The sequence below is a fragment of the Myxocyprinus asiaticus genome, chromosome 30 (assembly GCF_019703515.2).
Source record: "Myxocyprinus asiaticus isolate MX2 ecotype Aquarium Trade chromosome 30, UBuf_Myxa_2, whole genome shotgun sequence".
In the NCBI taxonomy this organism is placed as follows: Eukaryota; Metazoa; Chordata; class Actinopteri; order Cypriniformes; family Catostomidae; genus Myxocyprinus; species Myxocyprinus asiaticus.
Genome location: NC_059373.1, coordinates 609086 through 629085, shown reverse-complemented (window position 1 = coordinate 629085; position 20000 = coordinate 609086). Strand labels below are relative to the sequence as shown.

General features: G+C 43.6%; 1 protein-coding gene across 1 annotated transcript in view; it reads right to left on the bottom strand.

Moving 5' to 3' along the window:
- The window catches only part of LOC127421610 (venom phosphodiesterase 1), a 44901-nt gene that overhangs the window by 22353 nt on the left and 2548 nt on the right, over positions 1 to 20000 (bottom strand). The window contains exons 2-11 of the mRNA XM_051664759.1: positions 15123 to 15213; positions 14427 to 14558; positions 13517 to 13642; positions 12819 to 12879; positions 6924 to 7021; positions 6719 to 6798; positions 6516 to 6635; positions 3299 to 3408; positions 2436 to 2501; positions 2275 to 2347 (exon numbers count right to left, since the gene is read on the bottom strand). Coding sequence (XP_051520719.1) covers positions 2275 to 2347; positions 2436 to 2501; positions 3299 to 3408; positions 6516 to 6635; positions 6719 to 6798; positions 6924 to 7021; positions 12819 to 12879; positions 13517 to 13642; positions 14427 to 14558; positions 15123 to 15213 — 957 coding nt within the window. The remainder of the gene's footprint in view (positions 1 to 2274; positions 2348 to 2435; positions 2502 to 3298; positions 3409 to 6515; positions 6636 to 6718; positions 6799 to 6923; positions 7022 to 12818; positions 12880 to 13516; positions 13643 to 14426; positions 14559 to 15122; positions 15214 to 20000) is intronic.

Genomic DNA, 20000 nt, shown 5'->3' with positions numbered 1-20000 from the left:
GGTGCGGTCTGGGAGGACTCAGCCTCCTTGCACCTCGAACCTGATGATCAGGTCATGCTTCCCTAAATACTTACCGTCAACTGCATTGTGGTGCGCTGCCATAGCGGCCACGTACACCCTCAAGGTGGGGGGGACAGCTGCCCCACCAGCCTCTCCTGCAGGAAGGAAATCTGACTGCACATCTCTGGGGGTCTTCGCGTTGGGAAGAACACCACTTAGCGAACAGACGCCACTGCAAGGCATACAGGCGCCTTGTAGAGGGAGCCCTAGCCTGAGTGATTGTGTCTACCACCGCAGGTCATCGAGGATGCCATATGACCCAGGAGCCTCTGAAAATGCTTCAGTGGGACCGCCGTGCTCCGCCTGAACAACTTCAGGCAGTTCAGCACTGACTGCATGCGCTCACTTGTGAGGCACACCATCATAGACACTGAGTCTAACTCCAACTCGAGAAAAGAGATGCTCTGTACTGGGGAGAGCTGCTCTTTCCCCAGTTGACCCGAAGCCCCAACCGACTGAGGTGCCTGAGCACCAGGTACCTGTGCGCACACAACAAATCTCGAGAGTGAGCTAGAGCCAGCCAGGTGACAGGGACCGACCAAAGGGGAGGACCTTGTACTGGTGCGCTCGGCCCTCAAAGGTGAACCGATAAAAGGGCCTGTGCTGAGGAGAATCCGAGACGTTTAAGTATGCATCCTTCAGGTCTACCGCCGCGTAGTGGCAAGGACTCAACTACGGCACATCCCTCCTCCTTCCCGGGTTGCGGCACCAGTGTAACAAAGTTCAATGGAAAGGAGGAGGTGAGAACTGGCTTAACAATATAAATCATATTTAATGGTTAACTTAAACAAAAAGACAAACACATACAGGGCAGCTGCCCGTAATTCTCTCTCTCTCGAACTGCCACCTCCGGTTGCCTTTATCCCTCTCGAGGGCTTGATTAGCCTGATTAGGGGCTGGGTGTGCAGCATCACAACCCAGCCCCGCCCTCCCCCCTGCCACAGTTTCTATAGTAAAACCATGGTTAATTTGATCTCTCAACACCCGACCTTCACTGTGACCAAATCACTGCAAGGAATGAATAGATTAATAGAAATATAAGAGTGAGAGAGGATGGGGAATCGAGTTGGGGTGTGTTACAGGTGCTATTTACTAGTAAGGTTTACATTGCTGATATGTGAAATATAGATATCCGTAATTAAGTTTTGAATAGGAGTGAATAACAGATCATATGGAGGGACAAATGTCTCAAAATTATATAATAATATAAATATTTAAATCATTAAATTAATAATAAAATCAGTAAAAAAATATAAAATCATTAAATGGATTATTAAACACTAAATAAATCAATAAATGCCCCTTATTAGTTTTTTACTAGTTGAAATTCCTAAATTACTAAAGTTTATACTAGTGCAAATGTATTTACTGATCTCAAGAATGAGCATTTTAACTAGTTAAAAATGTTGTATCTAAATATCTGAAATGCATATCCTGATTTAACTATCACATGACATATTTAATTCTGAAATTACATTTATCTGTCACAAAAACCTCAGATCTTAATTGGTGGTGACATTAATTAGGCTGACAACATAAAATTGAATATAAAAACTAACACTAAATACAACTTATAAAACTAAAAATTATCATATTTTAGTTGAAAACATGATAAACAGCAGCAATGTACTGAATATTTCACTTTAAAAAAGACGACACAGGGAATGAGTGAATCACTGAATCATTCATTTACATGAGCATTCCAAAATGAACCAATTCACTCAATATGAATCAAGCTACATGTAAGTGAATCAGTGAATCATTTACTTTACCAATTCACTCAAAATGAATCAAGCTGCTTGTGAGTGATTCAGTGAATCATTTACTTACCAATTCACTCAAAATGAATCAAGCTGCGTGTGAATGAATCAGTGAATCATTTACTTTATCAATTCACTCAAAATGAATCAAAATACGTGTAAGTGAATCAGTGAATCATTTACTTTACCAATTCACTCAAAATGAATCAAGCTGCGTGTGAGTGAATCAGTGAATCATTTACTTTTCCCGATCATTTATATGAACCATCCAATTAAACAAACTTTCCCAGCACTACAGATCAAAGAGAGGATTTGATTTCTTTCTCTGTCCACACGACTTTAGCACTGCATTCACAATACAGAGACAAAACTACTGTTAAGAGGATGTTATTAAATAAAAACAAATATGAGAAATATTTGACCACAGTATTTTGCCATTCAAAAGTATTCTCACCCCTCCGCTGACCGGTCCAAAACTGTGTCCAGATTTATCAGGTTCCTCCAGATACAGAGTGAAGAAATCAGGCCTACAACACAAACACTGAGAATCTGAAAAGAATCACACTACATGATGTGATTTGCACACGTGATCAACAGTGTTTGACTGTAATTTACCGTTCGTTATCCGGTAACTGCAGCCACTTGAGAATGGTGAACACTCTCTCTTCAAATGGGACTGAACTACACACACACACACACAGAAAAACGTATTAAATATATGGGTTAATAAATAGATGTTTGAGGTTCAGTATGCTGTGATGTATGTAGTATGTTCTGTGATCTGATGGGGAATAATGCTAATTATAATCAGAGATGCTTCTGCAATGAAGGCTGCTATTGCAGTTTGAACTGATGGCTACTAGACGGCACTATTTTGTTTTCCTTATATGGTCATCACTTCCTGTTCTGTCCAGTTCAGATTTGAATGTGTATTGAATCAGTTTTTGTTTGCAGCAATTTATTTAAAGCTCGTTAAACACTCTTTGTTTAGTCTAGAGGTTTCCGTAATGTGTTCTATATTTCTGCAGCTGTCTGTAATTTGTGCTATATTACCCTGGCACTAGTTTATAAAACTAGTCCACACTGCTGTGATGAGGCTTCTAATACAGCTGCTGATGGAGTGACTGTACTTTTGTCATCTTTCTCTCTTCTGACTGTCGTAATTCATCTTTTTCCTCTTTTGGAATGACGTTTAAATGTAATAGTGGATTTTTTTATCTTGCTTTCGGAGCCGCTGTGGTCTCCCATTCACCCGCTATAGTTTACTGCTGTATTACAAACTTACAAAATGTGATAAGTATCTGAGTGCTTGTATCTGATGGGCAACAGCTCCTTCACTGCGGAAGAGTTTCATGTGAAACTGATTCTGTAATCTCTGTGTTATACAGTCTGACCCTCAAACATCCTCCTCTGATGCTCATGTTGTGTTGAACACAATCAAATGAATGTGCGTGCGTGCGTGTGAGATATCAGCGTACCCGTTGTAATTCATGTTGATATTTGGCAGACTCCCGTTTATGGGAACGTCAGATCCTGGCCAGAAGAACGTTCCTGCTTTCACTCCCTGATACATGGCTGTGTTCCAGATCTGAGGTCAGAGGTCACAGGGTCAGTGCAGAATGAAACAACACAACAGGTCTGACTTTCACACTTAGTTCATTTCACGGACGTCAGAACGCTTCGTCTTATATGCACTTACAGGTGCATCTCAATAAATTAGAATGTCGTGGAAAAGTTCATTTATTTCAGTAATTCAACTCAAATTGTGAAACTCGTGTATTAAATAAATTCAATGCACACAGACTGAAGTAGTTTAAGTCTTTGGTTCTTTTAATTGTGATGATTTTGGCTCACATTTAACAAAAACCCACCAATTCACTATCTCAAAAAATTAGAATACATCATAAGACCAATAAAAAAAACAATTTTAGTGAATTGTTGGTCTTCTGGAAAGTATGTTCATTTACTGTATATGTACTCAATACTTGGTAGGGGCTCCTTTTGCTTTAATTACTGCCTCAATTCGGCGTGGCATGGAGGTGATCAGTTTGTGGCACTGCTGAGGTGGTATGGAAGCCCAGGTTTCTTTGACAGTGGCCTTCAGCTCATCTGCATTTTTTGGTCTCTTGTTTCTCATTTTCCTCTTGACAATACCCCATAGATTCTCTATGGGGTTCAGGTCTGGTGAGTTTGCTGGCCAGTCAAGCACACCAACACCATGGTCATTTAACCAACTTTTGGTGCTTTTGGCAGTGTGGGCAGGTGCCAAATCCTGCTGGAAAATGAAATCAGCATCTTTAAAAAGCTGGTCAGCAGAAGGAAGCATGAAGTGCTCCAAAATGTCTTGGTAAACGGGTGCAGTGACTTTGGTTTTCAAAAAACACAATGGACCAACACCAGCAGATGACATTGCACCCCAAATCATCACAGACTGTGGAAACTTAACACTGGACTTCAAGCAACTTGGGCTATGAGCTTCTCCACCCTTCCTCCAGACTCTAGGACCTTGGTTTCCAAATGAAATACAAAACTTGCTCTTATCTGAAAAGAGGACTTTGGACCACTGGACAACAGTCCAGTTCTTCTTCTCCTTAGCCCAGGTAAGACGCCTCTGACGTTGTCTGTGGTTCAGGAGTGGCTTAACAAGAGGAATACAACAACTGTAGCCAAATTCCTTGACATGTCTGTGTGTGGTGGCTCTTGATGCCTTGACCCCAGCCTCAGTCCATTCCTTGTGAAGTTCACCCAAATTCTTGAATCGATTTTGCTTGACAATCCTCATAAGGCTGCGGTTCTCTCGGTTGGTTGTGCATCTTTTTCTTCCACACTTTTTCCTTCCACTCAACTTTCTGTTAACATGCTTGGATACAGCACTCTGTGAACAGCCAGCTTCTTTGGCAATGAATGTTTGTGGCTTACCCTCCTTGTGAAGGGTGTCAATGATTGTCTTCTGGACAACTGTCAGATCAGCAGTCTTCCCCATGATTGTGTAGCCTAGTGAACCAAACTGAGAGACCATTTTGAAGGCTCAGGAAACCTTTGCAGGTGTTTTGAGTTGATTAGCTGATTGGCATGTCACCATATTCTAATTTTTTGAGATAGTGAATTGGTGGGTTTTTGTTAAATGTGAGCCAAAATCATCACAATTAAAAGAACCAAAGACTTAAACTACTTCAGTCTGTGTGCATTGAATTTATTTAATACACGAGTTTCACAATTTGAGTTGAATTACTGAAATAAATGAACTTTTCCACGACATTCTAATTTATTGAGATGCACCTGTATATCTTATGTGAAGTTTCGTCTTGTATGTGAATGCTACAAACGAACTTGTACTGCTACAGTTTACTTAAAGAGAAAGATCAAAGAAAGTCATCATTTACTCACCCTCATGACATTCTAAACCCGTATGACTTACTTTATTTTATTATAGTCATATGGACATGGAACAACATGAGGGTGAGTAAATGATGACAGTATTTTCATTTCTGGGTGAACTACTCCTTTAAAATGTGTAAAGCGCCTCGGTTTAACTTGATTTTTACATTCTCTTATCATATTTCAAATTTGATATGTGAATGGATGTATAGAATATATGCAGCATGTGAGGAATAATTAATGACAGACACCCCAAGGTAGTAATGCGCAGCAGAGTGACCGTTACGCCTCGGGTGTGCATTATTTTTCAATAATTCAATGGGCCAATTACCACACCTTTATAAATCGTTCAGGGTTTTATCTCAAGACGTTTTCTGGTTTTCGTCCATAAAATGCTCTTATGAGTGGAACTACTTTCTTCCGATATGGATTCTGCGTCTTGCTCTGACATAGCCCGAGTCTTCGTTGCTAGTTCGAAAATGTCACATTAGAACTAGCAATGAAGGATTGTGCTGCTTTTCTGGAGTAACAAGGTGCGTGTGTGTGTTTGTGTATGTGTGTGTGTGTGTGTGTATATGTTAGTGTGTATGTGTTTGTGCGAGTATGTGTGTATGCGTATGTGTGTGTGAGTGTGTGTGTTTGTGTCTGTGTTTGTGTGCGTTTGTGTGTGTGTGTGCATTTGTGTGTGTGTATGTGTATGTGTGTGAGTGTGTTTGTGTGTGTGTTTGTGTCTGTGTGAGTGTGTGTTTGTGTGTGTGTGTGTGTGTGTGTGTGTGTGCATTTGTGTATGTGTGTGTGTGTCTGTGTGTGTACGTGTGTGTGTGTTTGTGTCTGTGTGAGTGTGTGTGTGTGCATGTGTGTTTGTGTGAGTGTGTATGTGTGTATGAGTGTGTGTGTGTGTGTGTATGAGTGTGTGTTTGTGTGTATGTGTGTGTCTGTTTGTGTCTGTGTGAGTGTGTGTGTGTTTGTATGTGTGTGTGTCTGTGTGTGTGTGTGTGTGTGTGTCTGTGTGTGTGTGTGTGTGTGTGTGTGTGTATGTGTGTGTGTTTGTTTGTGTCTGTTTGTGTGTGTGTATGCATGTGTGAGTGTGTGTGTGTGTGTGTGTGTGTGTGTGAATGTGTGTGTGTGTGTGTGTGTGTGTGTGTGTGAATGTGTAAGTGTATGTGTGTGTATGTGTCTGTGTGTGTGTGTGTGTGAATGTGTATGTGTGTGTGTGTGTGTGTGTGTGTGAATGTGTATGTGTGTGTGTGTGTGTGTGTGTGTGTGTGTGTGTGTGTGTGTGTGTGTGTGTGTGTGTGTGTGTGTGTGTGTTTGTACCGGTTGTCCCTGGTACCATCTGGGATTGTCTTTTTCACTGCTGGACAGACTGAATGAGGCATCAAACACAGGATCATACATGTTATTATCCACCAGACCATGTGACTCTGCATACAGACCCTGCACGAAACCACACACCTGTGACATCACTTCCTGTACACACAGAGCTCATACTGAGGTGTAATTGGACTGATGGGACTCACTGTGACAATGGAGTAATGATTGGGGAACGTTTTACTGGGGAACACAGCCTGCATGAAAGGTGTTGAAGTACCACACTGTCCTAAACACACACACACACACACACACACACACACACTGTTTAATGCTGTCGATGCTCTTGATTGTGTGTCTGAGAGTTCATGGATTGAAGGGATGAATTGTGTGTTTGTGTGTGAATAAACTCACGTATCTTGTCCAGTACTGGTATTAATGAGCTCCACGTCTGCAGATATTCAGCTCTTAAACCATCCAGTGAGAGCAACAACAGTGGCTGTCTCTTAAAACTAAAACAAATAAACAAACAAAAACAAGCTGGTGTTTTCAGGAGGTCAGTGAACACACACTGAATGTTTGCTGTAACAGCCTCCAACCTGTAACAGGTTCAGTTTTTCACTTGATTTTAAACATGTAATTTCACACTGAATCATTTCTATATGGACTACACTGTGTGCACAGGAGCGATTGTAGTTGTGTCGGGCCCCTGGACAGACAGGAAGGCAACAATCAGGAAGAGCTGTCTGACATGTCAAATAATCGTCCTGGTTACTTTCATAACCTCCGTTCCCTGATGGAGGGAATGAGACATTGTGTCGATGTAGTGACACTAGGGGTCACCCTTGGGAGTCCCAAACACCTCTGCTTTTTTGAAAAAAGGCCAATGAGAATTGGCGAGTGGAATTTGCATGCCACTCCCCCGGACATACGGGTATAAAAGGAACTGGTATGCAACCACTCATTCAGGTTTTGTGCTGAGGAGCCGAGACCAGGTCCCGGCCATTTCAGCGAGTAGTTCAGCGTTGTGGCAAGAGGGAAACAACGTCTCGTTCCCTCCATCAGGGAACAGAGGTTACGAAAATAACCAGGATGTTCCCTATCTGTCACTCACTCGACGTTGTGTCGATGTAGTGACACTAGTGGTCCCTATACAAAACTAGCTGAATTGTGTTACGTGAACTGGCGGTGTGTGACGGGCAGACCGCTGTATGCCTCGTACCCAGCGCACCAGGTCATTACGTAACCTCCCCCAACACTCTTATGAGCGTCAAACGGTCCATCAGGAACAAGTCTACTGCCCCACGAAAGGGACAGGCTAGCCCAGCCGATGCCGCTTTCCCTCTCTTTTCTCCCCAAAAAGAGTGGAATTTGGGGGTGTCCATCCCAAGGGGAAGACACCGGAGACCACACCCCACCCAAAAAGGGGGGGGGGGTATTTTGAGTGGAATACGTTACGTGGTCTTACCGAGTCTTGTCAGAAGTATGTCATGTGGAGAGGTCCCATGGTAGGTCCTACCCGAAAGGGGAGGAGTTTCTACAGAGCATGGCGACTGGGGGCAGAGGGGCCTCTGCCCAAGGAAGACGCAGTTTGCTGACAGGGAAACGATTTTGTGGAAAATATCACATGGGGTTGCCTTCAGGGAACCAGCACATGTGGAGCACCCACCTCAGTACAGGGGCTCATTAGCACACTATTAGAGTTTCTCTGCAATATCAACTGACAGAGGGCTAAGGAGGAAAGTCATCCAGGGATCACATTCTGTGAACACGAGTGGGAGTCAAGAGCGCACGTCTTCACCTCAAGGGAGGGGAAAGGTGCTATGCGCAAGCGGTACACCCGGCCAGCTGTCCCTGAAATTACCTGCTCGTGCTGGCCAATACATGGGACGAGACCAGCTCAACCCAGAGATTGTAGAACCTCGCAAGGTGTTGGGTGTTGCCCAGCCCGCTGCTCTGCAGATGTCTGCCAAAGAGGCACCACTGGCCAGGGCCCAGGAGGCCGCCACACTCCTGGTGAAGTGGGCTCGTAACCCCGCAGGGGGTGGCACGTCCTGAGCCTGATATGCCATCGCGATGGCGTCAATGACCCAGTGGGCGATCCTCTGTTTGGAGACAGCGCTTCCTTTCCGCTGTCCACCAAAGCAGACAAAGAGCTGCTCTGAGCTTCTAAAGCTCTGCGTGCGATCCAAATAGATGCGTAAAGCTCATACTGGACACAGCAACGCCAAGGCTGGGTCTACCTCCTCCTGGGGCAGCGCTTGCAGGTTCACCACCTGATCCCTAAAAGAGGTCGTGGGAACCTTGGGCACATAGCCCGGTCGGGGTCTCAGGATCACGTGAGAGTAACCGAACTCCAGGCATGATTCGCTAACAGAAAATGCCTGAAGGTCCCCTACCCTTTTGATGGAAGTGAGCGCAGTCAGGAGGGCAGTCTTCAAAGAGAGTGCCTTAAGCTCAGCTGACTCCAAGGGCTCAAAGGGAGCTCCCTGTAGACCCTGAAGGACTACAGAGATGTCCAACGAGGGGACGAGGTGTGGTCTGGAGGGATTTAACCTCCTAGCGCCTCTCAGGAACCTGATGATCAAGTCGTGCTTCCCCAAGTACTTACCATCTACTGCATCATGATGAGCCGAAATAGCGGCTACATACACCTTCAGGGTGGAGGGGGACAGCCGCCCCTCTAGCCTCTCCTGCAGGAAGGAAAGCACTGATCCGACTGCGCATCTCTGGTGGTCTTCGTGTCAGGAAGAACACCACTCAGCGAACAGATGCCATTTTAAGGCATACAGGCACCTTGTAGAGGGTGCCCTAGCCTGAGTGATCGTGTCTACCACCGCGGGTGGTAGGCCACTTAGGTCTTCCATGTCCTGTCCAGGGGCCAGATGTGGAAATTCCAGAGGTCTGGTCGCGGGTGCCAGATGGTGCCCCGTCCCTGAGAAAGAAGGTCCTTCCTCAGGGGAATTCGCCGGGGGGGCTGTCGCAAGGAGCGTGAGATCCAAGAACCACGTCTGGGTGGGCCAGTAGGTTGCTACTGGGATGACCTGCTCCTCGTCCTCCCTGACCTTGCACAGGGTCTGTGCAAGTAAGCTCACTGGGGGAAACGCATATTTGTGTAGTCCAGGGGGCCAGGTGTACTAGCACATCTATACCGAGGGGTGCCTCGGTCAGGGCTTACCAAAGCGGGCAGTGGGAGGATTCCCGGGAAGCAAACAGGTCTATCTGTGCTCGACCGAATCAACTCCAAATCAGCTGGACCACCTGAGGGTGGAGTCTCCACTCTCCCCTGAGGGTAACCTGACATGAAAGCGCGTCCGCTGCGGTGTCAAGGTCACCTGGGATGTGAGTGGCTCGTAGCATTTGAGGCAATGCTGACTCCAGAGGAGATGGCGGGCGAGTTGTGACATGCAACAGGAGTGTAGACCGCCTTGACGGTTGATGTACGCTACCGTCGCTGTGTTGTCTGTCTAGACCAACACGTGCTTGTCCTGGATCAATGGACAGAACCTCCGCAGGGCGAGCAGTACTGCCAACAACTCTAGGCAGTTGATGTGCCAACACAACCGTGGGTCAGTCCAGGAGCCAGCGGCTGTGCCCATTACATACGGTGCCCCAGCCCGTCTTGGAGGCATCTATTGTAACCACGACGTGCCTGGAGACCTGCTCTAGGGGAACCCCTGCCCGTAGAAATGCAAGGTCGGTCCAAGGACTGAAGAGGCGGCGACAGATCGGTGTGATGGCCACGCGATGTGTCCCACGGTGCCATGCCCATCTCGGGACTCGAGTCTGAAGCCAGTGCTGCAGCGGTCTCATATGCATCAACCCGAGCAGTGTGGCTGCCGCTGAGGATGCCATATGCCCCAGGAGCCTCTGAAAAGGTTTCAGTGGAATCGCTGTCCTCCGTCTGAACGCCTTCAGACAGTTCAGCACCGACTGCATGCGCTCGTTCGTGAGGCGCGCCGTCATCAAGACTGAGTCCAACTCCAAACCAAGAAAAGAGATGCTCTGAACTGAGGAGAGCTTGCTCTTTTCCCAGTTGACCTGAAGCCCCAGTCAGCTGAGGTGCTGGAGCACGAGGTCCCTGTGTGTGCACAGCAACTCTCGAGAGTGAGCTAGTATTAGCCAGTCGTCGAGATAGTTGAGGATGTGAATGCCCACTTCCCTTAGCGGGGCAAGGGCTGCAAAGGTGGCACTCCTGGACCATCAATCCCGGGTCAGAACTACCTTGGTGTAGTTCTTTTAGCACCTTGGCTTGGTGTACTTGCAGGAGAGCCATGGCATGCAGGGCGGAGGCAGCTTGTCCAGCGGCACCGCAGGCCACAGTCGTCAGGGACGACATAAACCTACAGGCCCTGGAGCGGAGCCAGGTGGCAGTGCTCTGCGGACACAAGTGCACTGCGAGTGCCTTATCACCTGGGGGATCACTGAATACCCCCTGGCTGCTCCACCATCGAGGGTAGTGAGAGCGGGGGAGCTGAAAGACCGGGACCGGGCAGTAAAAGGTGCCTCCCACGATCTTGTCAGCTCCTCATGCACTTCCGGGAAGAAAGGAATGGGGGCCCAGGAACCAATCATCGAGCCGCGAGGGTTCGGGGGGCTCAAACCCTTAGGTAGAAGGACCGGTGTGGGGAGCCGCTGGGGTAGCTTGCTTTCGTAAGAAAAACGCGACCACAAAATTGCCATGGTCATGTTCTCTCAATGAGGACATGACTCATCCACGAACGATGTCTCCGCGTGGGCAGTGCCCAGACATGTAAGACAGCGATCATGGCCATCAGAAGCGGAGAGATAACGACCGTAACCAGGAATAACACACAAATGGAAAGGCATCTTTAAAAAGACGTTCCATGTGTGCCACTCTTTTTGTGAATGAAAATATACTCTTTTAGAATATACTCTCTTATTTTCGCTCTGCCGAAGCTCCACGGGTGCAGAGGGGGAGAAGCCGCTGAAATGTGCCGTAAATCCAGCAGTTTTGAGGTGCGTCTGTGGAGGGAATTGAATTCAGTGCACTAAATACAACCGCTCGGCTCCGAAGAGAAAATCTGAATGAGTGGTTGCATACCAGCTCCTATTATACCCATATGTCCAGGGAAGTGGCATGCAAATTCCACTCACCAATTCTCATTGGCCTTTTTTCAAAAAAGCAGAGGTGTTCGCTCCCAAGAGTGACCCCTAGTGTCACTATATCCACACAACGTCGAGTGAGTGACAGATAGGGAACAATCATGCTCAGTTTTGTCATTATGTGGTGTTTAGGGGCGGGGTTATCGAGATATATCCAGTGTAAGTTAAGTTACAGATTACTAATTACTTCTCAAAAATGATCATGACATTACTGACTTTATTCCTTCATTGGAAAAAAATCACAGTACATATTACTTTTAAGTTACTTTCTAAAATACTTTTCACAGAAAAGCTTTTGTTTTTCCACTAAACTAATTCAAAACAATGTCCATATTTCCAAACGCTCTTCAGCGGTCACAGAAACACAAACAGTTTTGTATATTAACATAACTCACATTTAAAATGCATTCTACATAAATAATATTATTTGACAAATGTAAATTCATTAAAAGGTGTTATGAACCCATGAAGAAATCTATGCATGATAAAAGAAATGCGACTGAGGCTATATTAAAAATAAGTTATGTTTTTTACTGTGTTGAGTCATTCATCTTTCCAGTTTAAAAACTGAGTCATGAACCAAAAGCAGTTGCACTGTTTTAAATGACTGTATCTCATGAATTCAGCATTGTTCTCTCTTTGATACCCATTCAAAACATTCTTTATAACTTTAGAAGATCTTCATCTTCATTATGATTCACTTCATCAGAATGAACTGTCATGAACTTATAACTGCATGTTGTAACTTTAAAGTTTTCAGTTTTAGTGTGTTGAAATGTTTTACAGTGTTGTAAACACTGACCATAAAGTAACTTCAAAACTGCTGCACATTGACATGTACTCAAAATGTGTGTGTGTATATGTTTATGTACGCGTGTGTGTGTGTGAGTGTGTGTGTGAGTGTGTGTTTGTGTGTGTGTGTGTGTGTGTGTGTGATGAGTGTGTGTGTGTGTGTGTGTGATGAAAGTATGTGTGTGTGTTGAGACATACACACACATATACACACATACATACACACACACACACACACACACACAGAGTTAGAGAGAGAGAGATTCAGGAGTGTGGAAACACTCAATATGAAGTGTGTGTGTGTGTGTGTGTGTGATGAGTGTGTGTGTTTGTGTGTGTGTGTTTGAGTGTGTGTGTGTGTGTGTGTGTGTGTGTTTGTGTGTGTGTTACCTGGCTGGACATTTAGGTGTGTTTATGTCCACACACTCATCCTGAACCCACTCTGTGTCTCCTGAAAGAGGAAATGACTAAAAGTCTTTGTGACTCAAAAGAATCAGAATTGTCTTGTCAAAGTTTAAATTTCAAAACTGAAACTTCTGTCATCATTTACAAAATGATTTTGGTTAAATAGAAAATTATTTTCACAATCTCCATTTGAACAATCCCCAATATTGATTCTTAATATACCTTCAAAGTTTGCTTCAGTTGCAGTTGTGTTGATTAAAAGCAGTCTAACTAACTAAGTCAAAGCTATTTAAAGATTTAAATATGTAACATTTGAGAGAGGGGACGGTTTAGGTGAGTGTGTTTGATTACTCCTTCAAATTTGTTGTGTTCGCAATATATATGTTTTGTGACTCTACAGTGCAACTCGCTGGAAAACGAAGCTTGTTACTAGAAAAGCGACACTATTGTGAAAATCACTGAACTGCTTTCACACTACTGACAAAATGTGGTTAAGTGAGTAGCGCCACTACTTTTAGTGAACTACTCCCCAACACTGTTTTGGAACAACATGAGGGTGAGTGAATGATGACAGAATTTTCATTTTTGTGTGAACTGTTCCTTTAAGAGAACAGAAGAGGTGTTGTATGCATGCTGGACAGGTGTGTATCAGTAGTGTATAGTTGTTCAGGTGTGTCACTCACCTTTACAGATGCTGTTGTAGTTTGAGCAGCAGTCTTTAGCGCTCATACAGTCATGTGAACAGTGACATTTACTGTCAGTCAGTCGGATCTCTCCGCACCGTAGCGGCGTACACTCCCAACTCTCAGCTAACACAAAACAACATTCATAAACACTTCATCATATCATGAATATTCCGGTTAATTGATTAGTTAATGTCCATGTAGTGCGTCTGTTTCATGCTGTCAATTACAATAGACAATACATTTATCTCGTCCCTCAGTGTGTAAAATAACAAAACTGTACAATGGAAGTCTATGGGGCAAGTGTACAGCACCACTTAACACAAGTTGGCATGAGACTGCTGTGTCATGACCAGATAAAAATACAAACTTTTTACATTAAAGGAATATTCCGGGTTCAATACAAGTTAAGATCAATCGACAGCATTAGTGTCATAATGTTGATTACCACAAAAATGTATTTCAACTCGTTCCTCCTTTACTTTAAAAAAGCACAAATCTGTGTTCCAGTGAGACACTTACAATGGAAGTCAATGGGGTCAATTTTTGGAGGGTTTAGAGCCCAAATAACATAAACGTAGTACTGAATACTTCATGCAAGTGCTTAAACAAAAATACAAGCTGCTTTGAAACCTTCTGGTACACATGCCCCATAGACTTCCACTGTAAGTGCATTACTGTAAACACGATTCCCATATAGGGACGGTCAACATATTCAAAATGACCCAGAATATTCCTGTAAGCGGTTAATGATCAGCACATACTGTAAGATGATTTATTAATAATCTTCTGCACAATAAATGAGACTGCTGACAGAGCTCTTCACAATCTCACTCAGATAAAGTTCACAGGAATCGATAACACACACTCACACACACGTGTGTAACGTGGTATAATAAACGTCACTCACCGGGCTGCAGACAGATGTCCTGGTAGTCATAGCAACAGTTGTTATTGGCAACACACTGTGTATCACAGCGACAGGATGCAGAGTTTTCATCAAACGGCTCGTAGCAGCGATTCCTACACGACACAGACACATCTGACACACACACACACACACACACACACACACACACACACACACACACATGTTTTTATATCATTGTGGGGACTCTCCATAGACTTCCATGCATTTTTTGGATTTTATACAGATCTAATGATAATTTCTATCCCCTAACCCGACCCCTACCCCTAACCATAACCCTCACAGAAACCTTTTTACAAGGTAGGTTTTCTCAGGTTTTACTATCCTTGTGGGGACATGTGGTCCCCACAATGTAGTATAAACATGGTTACATGCACTCACACACGCACGCACGCACGCACACACACACACATATATACACACACATACACACTCACAAACACAAACATAACACACACTCACACACACACACACTCACACAGACATACACAACACACTCACATACACACACACACACATATACACAAACACACATACACACATACAAAAACTCACACACACATACACAACAAAACACACACAACACAACACACAGACACACACACACACACACACAAGACTTTATTGTGCTTTAAAGTCACATTATGAGAGAACTTGTGATGTTTGTGTGTTTGTCACCTTTATTCTTGCAGTTCTGCAGTTGTAGACCGAGACCCAAACCCAAACCCAGTATGATCGTCACCACAGCAACCGCCAACAATACTGAGATCTACACACACACACACACACACACACACACACACGAGACAGAATTAGTTAGTTAGTTGGGTTTATTTGAATAGCACTTTTCAAATGTCTAATAACTTTCATAAAGTCCCCAGTGAACAGCTTCATTGAAAATCACACCCAATGTTTTTCACGCAGTTTTAGAATTTAATAGATTTTTCAAATACAGGCCATGTCCACACTAATCCATTTTCTTTCAAACACACACTGATTTTCCTATATTTACACCTCTCATCCACACTAGAATGGTGTTTTCCTTCACCGAAATCGGAGCCATTTTTTTTTGAAAATGCTGTCCATTACCACATACTTTAAACTACTATGATGTTTGGAACAGGGACTAAAAACGGTTCAAAGAATGAAAACCAAAAATGAACGATTTTATTTTACAGAACGTAACCGAAAACAGGAACCAAGACATTTCAAGTTGTTCCGGAGAGAAACGTTATTTTTAAAAGCTGGAAACTGGTATAACCGGTTAATTTTGTTCAGATAATCTTTTTAATGAAACTAAAGCCCAAAGGGTTTATCACAGCACATTTCTGGAACAACAACCTCTTGACAGGATTGTGTTGAGGCACAGATCTGGTGAAGGCTACAAAAACATTTTGGCTGCATTGAAGGTTCCCAAGAGCACAATGGCCTACATAATTCTTAACTGGAAGAAGCTTGAAACAACCAGGACTCTTCCTAGAGCTGGCCGCCCGGCCAAACTGAGCAATCAGGGGAGAAGGGCCTTAGTAAGAGAGGTGACCAAGAACCCGATGGTCACTCTGGTTGAGCTCCAGAGATCATGTGTGGAGATGGGAGAAACTTGCAGAAGGACAACCATCACTGCAACACTCCACCGATCTGGGCTTTATGGCAGAGTGGCCAGACAGAAGCCTCTCCTCAGTGCAAGACACATAAAAAAGCACGTAAAGGACTCTCAGACTGTGAGAAACAAGATTCTCTGGTCTGATGAAATGAAGATTGAACTAGTGGCCTCAAGTCCAAGCGTCATGTCTGGAGGAAACCAGGCACCGCTCATCACCTGCACAATACCACCCCAACGGTGAAGCATGGTGGTGGTGTTTTTCAGCGGCAGGGACTGGGGGACTGGTCAGGGTTGAAGGAAAGCTGAATGCAGCAAAATACAGAGATATCCTTAATGAACACCTGGTCCAGAGCACTCAGGACCTCAGACTGGGCCGAAGGTTCACCTTCCAACAGGACAATGACCCTAAGCACACAGCCAAGACAACGTCTTGGGGACAACTCTGTGAATGTCCTTAAGTGTCCCAGCCAGAGCCCAGACTTGAACCCAATCGAACACCTCTGGAGAGACCTGAAAATGTCTGTCCACCGACTGTCCTCATCCAACCTGACAGAGCTTGAGAGGATCTGCAGTGAAGAATGGCAGAAAATCCCCAAATCCAGGTGTGCAAACTTGTTGCATCATACTCAAAAGAGGCTGTAATCGCTGCCAAAGGTGCTTCAACTAATACTGAGTTAAGGGTCTGAATACTTATGTCAATGTGATATTTCTTTTTTATAAATTTGCAAAGGTATATAAATCTGGTTTTTACTTTGTCATTATGGGGTATGAAGTGCAGACTGATGTGGAAAAAAATAATAATTTAAAGTATTTTAGCTTAAGACTGCAACATAACAAAATGTGAAAAAAATGAAGGGGTCTGAATACTCTCTGAATGCACTGTATATATATATATATCTTCCTGAGACCCCCACATGACTGCTATGTGCATTTTCCATTTCCCTTTTATATTTAGAACTAGTAGCACCTAATAAGCAAGTAAAAAATTCAGTAATTTCTAGAGCAAATAGTTTTCCTAAAAATTGATGTCCACATATGTGGACAGTGGGACTATTTCATCAAATAGTTTATTATGTACCAGGAGTGTTGGTTATTCAAGGTTTTCAGATGTTACAGACATTACAGCCGCTTTTCTATAAAGCTGAATTAATAATTCAGATTCAAAGTAATGTCCAGCATCATCCAATCACTGCCGACCATGTTAAAATAAAATGATACATTATAAATTCTGAATCTATGTACTGATTATCATTGTCACATGTCTGTCAAACATGTTGAGTGATCCAAACATCATCTGCAGCCTGAAACTGAACTTTTGATCAGATTTTAGGAGTGAATGCACTTAACTGCATAGAGAGCTATAGGATGCTCCCTTGCTCCCTATTTAGTCAGTCCCACCAGGATTTCACTGCACTTTTTCCTGATTTTTGCGGCCCAAAATGACTGAATTTGCTGCAGCATTTCTCAAATTTTGCGGTTCACTTTGCGCATTTTTTGGATTGTTTTGCAGTGAAAACTCACAAATCATTATTCTCCACCTCTGTAATTGTGTTAATTACATTGTAAATGCAATTACATGCAAATATTTTAGTGCACAGTAACTGAATATACAGTAAGCAATAATTAGGCCTGTTGCAATTATTACAATGTCTTATATTTAAATCTGGTATATGGCCATATACGAACAAATACAATTAGAGTTCATATATTTCAGCATTTATGTACAAATTTAAATTCCACAAGTGTTTCAAAAAATATGTTACATGGAGTCACGTGAAGCCATGCGATTATCGAACATGTGAAAGGCGAGCTCCGCGCACTTTGCTAGTTTTAAAACTTTTTATGACATAAACCGGTGAGATTTGATATACTCTGTTCCATAAGTGTTCTAGGAGGACAATATGTCAAAGAATTCAAAATCCTCGGGCTCTGGAGACATTAAAAGACACTTATGTGCTCAAGCTGATGTCCCCGAGCAGGCCGCAAGCCTGGGAGTCGATTTAGTCGGAGAGGTGCGGGAAATGCAGCGAGAGATGCTGAATATGTCGGCAATGCTGACGAAGGTCATTGCTGACTTGGAGGATCTTGTGTGATACTTCGATTGATCACTGATCGAAATTCACTGATGTGGTTACAAGAGTGGGGGATGTCAAGAGACGGATCGATTACCTGGAGCCATCAGAAAGGGAATTAGCTGCTAATCAACTAGCGACCAATGTGGATTTGGAACGTGTCTGGGAGAAGTTGGAGGACATGGAGAACTGTAGCCGGTGGAATAATGTCCGTATCGTTGGAATCCCTGAGGGAGCAGAGGGACAGAATACAGTGGATTCCTGGATGGGCTCTTTTTGAATCTGCTTGACATAGCAGGCCATAAGCTGTAAATCGAGCGAGCTCACAGGGTTCCTGTTCGGTGATCCGTGGAAGGCCCCGATCAATTCTGGCCAAGTTTTTGAGATTATCCGATAAAGATCTTATGTTACACGAGGCGAGGAGTAAAGGAAGACTTTCTTAGAAGAACCACAGCATTTTCTTGTTACCAGACTTTGCGAATTCGACAAGAGAAACATGATAAATTCAAGGAATGCAAGAAACTCTTACATCAACGGAAGGTCGCTTTTGCACTGATGTTCCCAGCCAAATTGAGAACAGATGCTAAGGATGGCTGAAAAACATTCACATGCCCACAGCAAGAGATGTCCTTCGTAAAGTCAATGGAGTGAGCAAGTCATCTCGTTGTACTCACATTGCAGCCGAGTGGACCGGCTCACTGAACATTCGCTTGACTGTGTGAAGATTCTGCGCACTTTTTTTGTGCTGGTTCCGCCTAGCGGCTGGAGTTTATTTTGTAGAGAGGCACACCTTCAGGACAGTTTTGCAGTTTAATCTACACGCTCTTGTGCTTATTTCTCCTGTTGGCTGGGGTCTGTTTTGTGGAGTATTTCTTGCAAAGACATAGGAGTGATTAAGTCATTTGTTTGCACTCATGTTGCAGCCGAGTGGACCAGCTCACTGAACATTTGCTTGACTGTTTGAAGATTCCGCACGTTCTTTTTGTGCTGGTTCCGCCTAGTGGCTGGAGTTTGTTTTATAGATTATCTTTTGCTGTGTAATTCTGTCTCACAAAATCTTTATAGAAACACCGGACTTGAGCAATCCGATGACAAAGTTGTTGCGGGGCTCTTGTAGGCATGCATGGACTGTTTGAGTTTGGAGGGATGAACGCCAGTTGGCGCTGTCGTGTGCGGGGTTAATGCATACGTTTTTCTTTTTTCTGTTTGTTTGGTTCTGGAGGATGATCGGGTATTGATTGTCGCACTAATGTTGGAATGTGGTCTTTATAATCTTGTTTTTGACAGATGATCTATTTTTTCTTATATGTCAAAATGTCAAATGTTAATATGAGCGGATTATCTCTCTCCACATGGAATGTGAATGGGTTGGGGCACCCCATAAAAAGAAGGAAGGTTATTTCTCTTCTTAAGTGTAAGAAATATGATAGAGTGTTTCTTCAAGAAACTCACCTTTCTCTGCAGGAAGCTGAAAAATTTGGAAAGATAGTGTTGGCTCAAGTAAGTGCAGGGGAGTCATTACACTGGTAAGTAAACATCTACAATTCAAATGTCTCAAACAGAGTCAGGCGCCTTCCAGTGGCCCAAACAGGGCATTAAGTATTTGGGTATTTTTTCCCAGCAAATATGTGTGATTTAGTTAGAGTTAATTTTGTCCCTTTAATAAAAAAGTTTTCGAGCGATGTGGGCAGGTGGGCTTCATTACATTTATCTATGATTGGGAAGGTTAATGTTATAAAAATGAATTGTATTCCAAAATTCATTTACCTGCTACAATCTCTCCCTGTAGATGTCCCCCTCTCTTATTTCAAGCAATTTGATTGCATAGCGAAGTCCTTCATTTGGAATGGTAAACATTCCCAGATTACACTTCAGTAAGTT